The sequence below is a fragment of the Heloderma suspectum genome, chromosome 7 (genome assembly GCF_057233095.1).
Source record: "Heloderma suspectum isolate Gila_16-S chromosome 7, 16-S_ref, whole genome shotgun sequence".
NCBI lineage: Eukaryota > Metazoa > Chordata > Lepidosauria > Squamata > Helodermatidae > Heloderma > Heloderma suspectum.
In genome coordinates, this window is record NC_139464.1 from 43,033,118 (window position 1) to 43,043,175 (window position 10,058).

General features: G+C 44.2%; 1 protein-coding gene across 1 annotated transcript in view; it reads right to left on the reverse strand.

Annotated features, from left to right (window-relative positions):
* Positions 1 to 9,797, reverse strand: part of BAIAP2L2 (BAR/IMD domain containing adaptor protein 2 like 2) — a 36,036-nt gene extending 26,239 nt beyond the window's left edge. Inside the window, exons 1-4 of the mRNA XM_084809798.1 lie at positions 9,736 to 9,797; positions 7,064 to 7,150; positions 2,363 to 2,424; positions 511 to 582 (exon numbers count right to left, since the gene is read on the reverse strand). Of these exons, the coding sequence (XP_084665924.1) occupies positions 511 to 582; positions 2,363 to 2,424; positions 7,064 to 7,150; positions 9,736 to 9,751 (237 nt within the window). The 5' untranslated portion in view covers positions 9,752 to 9,797. The remainder of the gene's footprint in view (positions 1 to 510; positions 583 to 2,362; positions 2,425 to 7,063; positions 7,151 to 9,735) is intronic.
* Positions 9,798 to 10,058: the final 261 nt, after the last annotated feature.

Genomic DNA, 10,058 nt, shown 5'->3' on the forward strand with positions numbered 1-10,058 from the left:
ATACCTAAGCAGCAACCAGTTCCTTCATGGCAGCGTGCCCTGTCCTAGCTATCCCCATCCATGTGCCTACCAACCATTACCGCTACGCAGTGTATGCGTGGGGGGGGGGGTGCATGTTTCAGCACAATGCCTTATCCACACAGGATGGTCACACTAGCTCCATGGGCATACATCAACCTTCCCTCACCTGGGGCAGTATCCAGTGGTAGTCCTATGTAGACTAGGCCCATTCACTTCAAAGGGTCTACTCTTTGTAGGAGTACCATTGGATACTGTTTCTGGTGTCCTCCAGATGATTTGGATTACAACTCCCATCATCCCTGACCACTGGCCCTGCTGGCTAAGACTGATGGGACTTGCAGTCAAAAATATAAGGAGGGCACCAGGTTGGGGGGGCTGGCATATATAGAGGCTGGTGCAATCCCATGACTTTTCAGGAGCCACAGAGGCCTGCAGTCATGCTCCAAGTGGAGGCCAAGAGGAAACAGGCTAGGACAGTCTGGGACTCACTTTGATGAACTGCAAGTCCAGCTTGGTGTTTTTCTCCATGTGCTGCAGCAAGTCCACATGGAAGGTCTGTGCCTATGTCAAAAAAGAGGAAGTTGTTAGAAAGCACATCACTGAAGGTATATTCACTGGGCATTAAGCGGAGGAAAGGACTGCTGCTCAGTGGTACACAGAGAGGGCTCTCTATTTGGGGCAAATAGGGCAGTGACCCTCTGCCTGTCCTCCATCCACTTGCAGCAGAGATTCCCCCACACACATACATTTGTTCCCCTGCTTCCAAGTGCCTCATGTGGTCTTTTCTTGTACTGCTCTGGCAATCTCAGTAAAATATTGAGCATTTTCCCCGGCCTCAACCCTTCCAGCCCCAATGGGCACCAGCCGCCACTGGTGGCAGAGGACATGCTTTGTATGCAGAAGTTCCTAGACACCTCCAGTATGTTTTAAAAAAGAGATGAGATAGCAGGTGATGGGTGGCAGACCTTTCTCTGCCTGAGACCCTGAAGAACCACTGAAAGCCAGATTACACAATACTGGGTTAAATGGAGAAATAGTCTGTCCTGGGATAAAGGCCACCTCCTTCGTTCCTAAGTGATAGTGAGCAGGGCTCAAAAGAATGAATATGGCCCAGTAGATTGAGAGTTAGATTTTAATCTGGGAGATATGGGTTCAAGACCACCTCTGCCACAGACTCACTGTCTGGCCTTGGGCAAGTCAGTCCCAGTTCCTCACAAGTAAATTGGGGATGGTAGTGTTCCCACAAGCCTGCTATGGGAGTGACTCCAACAAAGACTGAAAAGCTTCCTGCAAATTAAAAGGGAAGCATAAATGATAAAGCAGTAGCAGTCATAAATAACGAGGGCTTAGAAAACATTAAAAAGGAGAAGCATGTGCCTTTTATGCGGCCCTATATAATTTCCTCCAAAAACAAACCTTTCTTAACAAATCCATTATATCTAGGATCTCTTATCCAGGTACTAATGAGATATAAACCACCTAACACAGCCAGTGAAACTGTACATGATACTGAGTTCCTTGGGAAGGACACAAAAACTATCTTGAACAAGGTACATAGGCCCAATTCAGGTGTAATGACAAGCAATTGTTTGTTGTTGTGAGAATGCAGAGGCACAAGCTTTATTTATTTGATTGATCTGTACCCCGCCTTTCTCCAAAAAAAAAAAGGTACTCAAGCCTTGGGCTCACATGCTCCCTCCTCCCATCTCATGTGCATGCAAGGGGAGGAGTTGAGAAGCTTCTGATTGGGTTTGTTGCTATTTTGTCCAAATACAGCAAATGGTGATCTGTGCAAACCATAGTTTGTTCTTCAACCAGGACATCTAGCAGAGACTAGATCAAACCAGGATCAGATCTGCAATGGGAAGCTTCTCATCTCCTTCCCCTCACACATGATGGGGTAGTGGGTAGATGGACCTTGTTCTCATAACAAACCATGGTTTGTTGTTGCATCTTAACTGGGCCGTATGCAGCCACATAGTTATCTGACCTTTAAGCACATCGCAGGGTCAGTTCACACAATTTGTGGCAGCAAGGGTGTCTTTGCCACTGTGCATACACATGGTAGAGAACCACAGCCAATCTGTCAAGCAGGTATTTATATAATATGTGAGCTTGCAAACTTGTGTTTGCCCACATACATGCATGCTTACGTTTTTTCAGTGCACATCCACTAAACCCAAGTTATAGGCAACATAAGTAAGAGAAAAATAAATCCACCATTCTGTTACTGTGCAGGATATCAAACCAACATGTTAGAGTCATGTAAACATGAGACCCAGTTCTTCCTGCCAAATTTTCATGGTACAACCTCCTATACATGTCTCTCCAAGATACTCACTACTACTTCCAGGTTGCGGTTCAGGTGCATTTGGGTGTCAGACATCTGAATCAAAATTTCACCTTCAAGTGGAAAAGAAGAGAGATCATAGTGAAATGTTTCTCTTCTTACACATTTCATGAGGCACTGCGGATGGCAAGCCTGCACACAACTTGTGACCCACCAAGGTGAATGCAGCCTGTTAGCTATGTATAGCATTGAGCAGATCTCAGCTCAAAAAAAAGCCCTTACCAGAATGCATTTTAAAATGTATGTTTTAGGATGAACGTATGCTTAGAAATCGATGCATACTTTGAGATAAAATAGGGTTATACATTTGTATTTTGTGAGAAGATGCATTCGAAAGTACATATTTAAAAACAAGTTTAAATATAAATTTTCATACAGATTTTTTAAAATTGCAGATTAATGTGAAAATAGGACAGAACAGACTTATTAATTAACCAGTGCAAAACTGACACAGGTCAGAAACTGATTGATCCGTCCAGCCCTAATATGATTGATGGGAGACACAGATTCAAATCCTAGCTCAGCCATGAAGTTCTCTGAGTGGCCTAAGGCAAGTCACTTTCTGGGCTTTTCTACATGAGGCTTTTATTGAGCACTTATCATTCACAGATGTTTATGGGTGATTTAGACAACAAGGTGACCTCCAGTTTCACATTTACTTTTTAAGAGCACTTTCATGGGGATTTTTGGAGTGGGGAAAATGCAGTAGTTTTTTCATCCCAAAACAAAGCACAAGTCCCCACTGGTGTAATTGCATTGTTCTGCTATACCACAGTACCACCTAGAGGATATGTAGTGGAAAGTATGGAAAGCCAGGAAAGGAAAAGCTCTTTGTGTAGAGATCAAATCTCAATTCTGTGACAAAACCAAAAGTAAATACAGCAGGTTAACAGCCTCATCTAGAAAAGCTCTCTGTCCAAGCTACTTCTCAGGTGTGCTGTCAAGAAGGATAAATGGCCTGATAGATAAACGGCATCTCTACATGAGGTTTTTATCATGACAGGTCACTCACAGAAGTTTGCAGGCCTTTTATATGACATTGTCAACCTCCAGGGCCTCTCCCATGCTTTATAACCTGTATTTTGTTTTTTTAAGATCGGGGAAAGTCTGGCATTTTTTCTAGAAGCGCTGCAATGGCTGTGTGTACTTTCACAATTCCGCTATACCACAACACCATCTAGTGGCTGTATAATAAAACATATAGAATTTGCAGATAAAGGAAATCCCCCCCCAAAGCATGTGTAAACTGATCTTAATCCCACTAAGAATCTGGGAGCAGAGGCCCCGGTAAAGGTGCAGGATAAAACCCTGGTGTGGAGAAGCCCAAAGACTCACAAAGAACTTTGCACTCTGCAAATCACCATGGAAATGATAAACATACAGGATACAATAAATGAGCTGTTACCATTAACTGCCAGTGATATATGACCTGAAGCAAAGTGTTATCTAATCCTGGAGCAAAAGTCCATCCATTATTGTTTCATTGCTGTAGTCCACATGAAAGGGCTTTGAGAGGAGATTCAGAAATTTAACCAAAGGTAAACAGGGTGAACACTAGTTTGATTGCTAGCTGCCTTGGAAACTGGGATTCTGATTGAAAAACTAGGTATATATTTCTAAAAATAAGGTAGAAAGCTCAAAACCTCTAAAGTAGAAAGCTCAAAAGTTGTCCTATTGCTTTTTAAGATATTTTAACATATGGCACTAAAAGCACATTTTGCATTTTCCACATCTGTTATTTGAATGCAAGTCCCACCTTACTTAGAACACCAGTGAACAGAAGGTAGAGACGTGTTGCCACTGGTAGATCTGTGTGTGATTTATAGGAGAGCAGCAAGGATTTCTTACTCTCATTTAAGAGCAGCAACAACAAAATTGCTCCCATGCCCTAAATTATTCTGCTAAACTGAAGAGAGCTTGGGGTAACCTGGGGTAGATTTGTGTGTGGAAGGTCTGTGAGCTCCCTTTAATTCTGGTACAAAAAACAAATTATTGGGCTCAGAATTCTTTAATTCTAAGTATGTCTTCTTCACTAGGCTCGGCTTGGTGGATCTCAAGGTGGAAGTAAAAAGCAAAATAGATCCCACAACCCTGAAGTCTGCCTACCACTGGCCTAGAATGTTTAAAAATGGCTTTCTGCTTTCTATCTCACATAAACAGTATTCACACATGTGCACAAATAGCACAACAGAAACTCAAAGGTACTTTTAAAGCACACTCCTATGCATGTTTACTCAGAAGTAGGTTTCACTGTGTTCAGTGGGGTTTACTCCCAGGTAAATGTGCATAGCAGTGCAGCCTTTGTATTATGTACTTTGAAAATGACTGTGCCTAATTGCACAAGCAATATTTTTAGGGATGCTAATCAAACAGTGGGCAACCTGAAAGATGCTCCCCAGGATGCCTTGCAGTGTCACAGAGGACTTGCAGGATGCATATGGCCACCTCTCAGGCAGTGATGTTGCATAGAATAACAGGATATCTTGTGGCACGCTGATTCCAGTGGAGCTACTTCCTTCTCTCCCCCCGCCCCCCTGGCAATATATTGATTACACTGCTCAAGACCACACCCAAAGTAGCTCACAATCCATATCAAATACTCCCCCCGCAAACACACACACACACACACACAGAAACAGAATTCATTACAAAACATATCAAATAAATCCAAAGAGAACACAGGGCATTTCTACATGAGGCTTTTATCCCACACCTTTACTGAGGCTTCTGCTTCCAGATTCTTTGCAGGATTAAGATCAGCTCCTTTACATGTGTTTTTTTCCAGGGGTTTTCTTTCTTTGCCTTACTATATGTTTCATTATACAACCACTAGATGGCACTGTGGTACAGCAGAATTGAGCAATTACAGACTGTCATTCTGCCATTTCTAAAGAATACCAGACTTTCCTCAAGCCTTTCTACATGAGGCTTGCCCTCATGATCGCTCCCTCACAATAGTCCTTTATACAACTCCAGGGCCTCTCCCATGATTTCCAACCATTATTGTGGTTTGTCTTGTGTAATTGCACAATTCCGCGATACCCCAGCACCATCTAGTGGTTGTATAATGAAACATACAGAAAGGCAGAGAAAGAAACCTCCCAGAAAAAAGCACATGTAAAGGAGCCAATGTTAATGCCACAAAGAATCCAGAAGCAGAAGCCTTTATAAAGGTGTGGGATAAACGCCTTGTGTAGAAATGCCCCTCATGAGGAAAAAAACCACCATGATAATAGTTGCAAAGCCTGGGAGAGACCCTAGAGGATGATAACATCATGTAAAGGACCTGCAAACTATAATGTGTAGCAATCACAAACATACAATACAATAAAAGCCTTGTATAGAAACACTCAAAGTCAACAAGTTGGATTCAACATAACAATGAAATGATACAACCAGATACAAAAGCAAGACCTATATTAACAGGGAAGGAAAGAAATAGCTATCCCAACTGCTTCTGCTAGTGCTGGCTGCACCCAATTTAATACTAGGTTGGGAGCTGGGGTGAGTGGGGGAGAGACAAGGTCTTCTCACCAGGCTAGTAGGTTTGCTGCTAGCTCTCTCAAGGAGGTGCTGGAAGCAGTGAAGGGGTGATGCTGGGCAGTGACAATAATAGTAGGGGAGCTTGCTGGGGAACATGGGCAAGAGGGCGCAGTTGCACTCATGTCCTGCTTGTGGGTTTCCCATGGGCAGCTCATTGGCCACTGTGTGAACGGAATGCTGGACTAGATGGACCCTTGGTCTGATCCAGCACGGCTTTTCTTATGTTCTAGTAAATCCTCTTCCCCAGCCTCCCAGGTGTTCTGGCAGCTAGTGCTGGTCTTGCTATTCTTCAGGTTTCTAGCATGGGTAATTGTGCCCCAGAGGTGTAGAACCTCAGGCCCGTGGGCCAAATCCATCCCTCTGGATGGCTCCTCCCTGTCCCCCTGGTTCCAACCCCTTTCCCCTGACTGCCAGGTATTTGGTAGTTTCCCCGCTTTTGTGCAGTTCTTTCCCCACTCTAAGAGGTTGAAACGCCTCTCCTAAGGCTTAGTTGCTGGAAGGAAGACATTTCAGCTAAAATATGCTAGTCTTCCTGATTTTTTGACCCCACCCAATTTTGCTTTCAGCCCCTCCCACCACTAGAATGAGGCCCCCCAAGAGCTTCTCTGAAATGAAATTCGGGCTTCGGGATGAAAGCGGTTCAACACTCTGGCTCTACCCCCTACCATCAGAGGAGAGCCTCCAAATGGTCCCTTGTTGCGATAGCGCTTATCCCAGTAGAGTTGATCACTAGCTAGGGACCTCAAGGTCAGACAGACACAAGCAAAAGTTGTGGGGTCAGGTGCTTAGCATGGGTGGACTGGAAAGAAATCATTAGTGCAAAGGATAAGCGTAAAAAATGGGCACTTCAGTTTCATCCCTCATCCCACCCAGTCAAACTATACCTAAATCTTGTGTCAAAATATAGGAAAATAATACAGTTCTTCCAGATCAGGTTTAGTTTCTAAGCCAGATAACATTCTGCACCTATTAAAAATTCCTGCTTGTCATATAGCTGTTATAGGACAGCTTTAATTATATGATTAAATTATTATTTAATAATAAATAAATTATAGGCATAGGGACCCTGCTGGGAACAGGAGACAGTACAAGCCACAGTACATCATTAAGCTTGGGAGGCGCGATGCTGTGTGGAAGAAGGGATCTTACCCAGTATTTGCGAGGTAGAGCTCTGTAGGGCTTGTTCCCCAATCTTTTGAATTTCTGTAAAGTAGACATCCGCGGCCTCAGATAATGCTGCAGAATTATTTTTTTTTTTTAAAAAAGACAAAAATTAGAAGAATTTCTCCTCTGGTTATTCCCCCCCCCTCCATTATGGGTCTTTCCCTTTTGTTTCTATTTCCTGCTGTCTTTAATGCCTTTGCCCACGCCCACACCTGTCTCATCAGTTCCTCCTCCCATATCTTCTCTCAGAGATTCATATCAGCACATAGAACCCACTCACAGATGTTTACAGCAACCACTTAAACGCCACCCCAAAAGGTGTCAAAACATTTGCATGACTACATCACATTTGAATGTGCTAATTGATATGCATAGATGCAAAGTTAGAAAAAAATTGGTATTGTTTAAATATTTAAATTATTTAAATAGAAATAAAATACATTTCAACACAGTGGGAAAGACTGTGACCAGGTGACTTGTGTGCCTGCTCTGTCTGCTGTCTAGATGTTTCAGCTGTTAGTGGGCAACTTCAAGGCTCTTGCTGGCTTTCCCTTCTTATGGTTCTCTGTCTTTAAACCAGACTTCAACTGGACAGTCCTTCAAATAGAGGGCTGTCCTATGTAAAGTAGGATGCACATGTAGACCCTTTCTCAGGGAAGATACTTGAGAGGGTTGTGGCAGTGCAACTGCAAGGACTCTTGGAGGATACTGATTATCTAGACCCATCTCAAGCTGGATTTCAGCCTGGTTACAGGACTGAATCAGCCCTGGCCACCTTGGTGGTTGACCTTTATCAAGAGAAGGACAGGGGGACCATGACCCTGTTAATTCTGCTCGATCTCTCATCAGCTTTTGATACCATGCTCCATGGATTGGGCACTGGAGGCACTGTGTTACATTAGTTCTAGTCCTACCTGCAGGGTCAATTTCAGAGAGGAACACTGGGTGACTATTCCTCAGCCCCTTGGCAATTGAGCTATGGGGTACTGCAGGTTACCTTCTTGTCCCCAATGTTGTTTAACATCTCTGTGAAGATGCTGGGAGTGGTCATGAGGGGCTTTGGAACAAAGTGCCATCAGTATAGTGATGACACACAGCTCTATCTCCACGTGACATCTGAAACAGATGAGGAGGTGTAAGTCCTGGATTAGTGCCTAAACTAAGGCTGAATCATGGCAAGATGGAGGCCTTCTGGGTGAGTGGTTCCTGAGTCCAGGAAATAGGCTTATTGCCTGTTCTAGATGGGGATGCACCCTCTCAAAGAACAGGTGTAGTCTGGCGGTACTCCTGGATCCATCTGTGTCACTGGAAGCCCAGGTGGCCACAGCAGCTCAGAGTGTCTTCTGCCAGAGTCAGCTGGTACGCCAGCTGTGGTCTCTCCTGGACAGGAATAGCCACCTTGGCTAAGGTGGTACAGGCACTAGTAACCTCAAGCCTGGATTACTGCAACACACTCCATATGGGGTTGCTCTCGAGGTTGGTCCAGAAGCTGCAGCTAACACAGAATGAAGCAATTTGGCTGTTGTCAGGAGCTACCCCTTTTCAACATGTAACTCCTTTGCTGAGGGAACTGCAGGGGCTGCCTGTTTGTGACTCGGTCAGGTTTAAGGTTTTATTTTTGGTGTATGAAGCCCTAAACAACTTGGGACCAGGATATCTGGGAGAACACATTCTCCTTTATCAACCTGCCGGGTCACTGAGGTCATCGGATGAGGCACTCCTGGTGGTTCTGCACATAGACCTGCAGTTCATTTGGAGTCTACTCGGAGTAGAGCCTTCAGTGTATTGGCTTCTTCTCTATGAAACTCCACCTGTTGATGTCAGGCAGGCACTGATGTTGTTTTGTTTTTGTTGCCTGCTGAAGACATTTTTATTTAAGCAAGCCTTCCCGGACTAAACATCCTCTGTTTTATTTGTATAATTTGATTTTAATTATGTATTTTGATTTTTTTTCTTTTTATTGTTCACCGCTCAGGAATTTTATTGGATGTAGAGGGGTATATAGAACTTGTAAATAAATACAAGCTCAGTACACCTGATGTCCATGTGCAGAGCACAGGGCCCTATACACAAAGGCATGAATTGTACGCTGCATGCCTACACACATACCTCCCTGCACATATGTTCTTCTCTGCTCAGACACTGGGTGTGCTGAGAGGGCAGAGTTGACAGGCACAATCACCATCTCACACACACCCTGCTACATGTACATCAAACAGCCTGGGTTCAGGAAGTTTTGGCTTTGAGCGACCGGCAGAGAGTGGGTTACCACGTAATGAGAAGCCACGGTGGGAGAATTTCCCTATGGGGTTTTCTGTTGCTGTGGCAGCTGCCATTTTGAATATTCAAGCTGCTGCAGTGGCACACTGTAGCTTGTCTTTACGTCTGAACTTGGTGAGGGTGGGTTGTTGGGGTGCTCAACAAGCCACCCAGAACCCATGGGCTGTTTTAGGGTTGTGGGTGACTTGTCAAGCATCCCAACAACCCACCTTCACTGGGCTCACATGTAATGACAAGCTATGGTGCGCCCCACCATGGCTCGAATATTCAAAATGGTGCCTGCAGCAGCAAGAAGAAGCTCCACAGAGCAATTCCCCCATGGTGGCTTCTCGTTACACGCAAAGCCATCCAGAGAGTTGGCTAACATTGTCACTCACCATGGAAAGCCCGCATGTACTTGGCACCTAGGTACACCAGTTTCTCGAGAGCTGGGTTAAACTGTTCCAGGATGCTCTTTTATGCATTCAGGTGAAGGAAGGATTAAAGAACAAACAATATATTAGTATGAGCATCCTTAAAACACTGGGAGGTTGTAACTGAGGGAGGATTAATAGCTCCATCTAATCTGCGCTGGTCAGACCTCACCTCGAATACTGTGTTCAGTTATGGACACCACACTTTAAGAAGGATTCAGATAAATTGGAATGAGTTCAGAAAAGGGCAACAAAGATTATCAGGGGACTAGAAAATAAGTCCTACA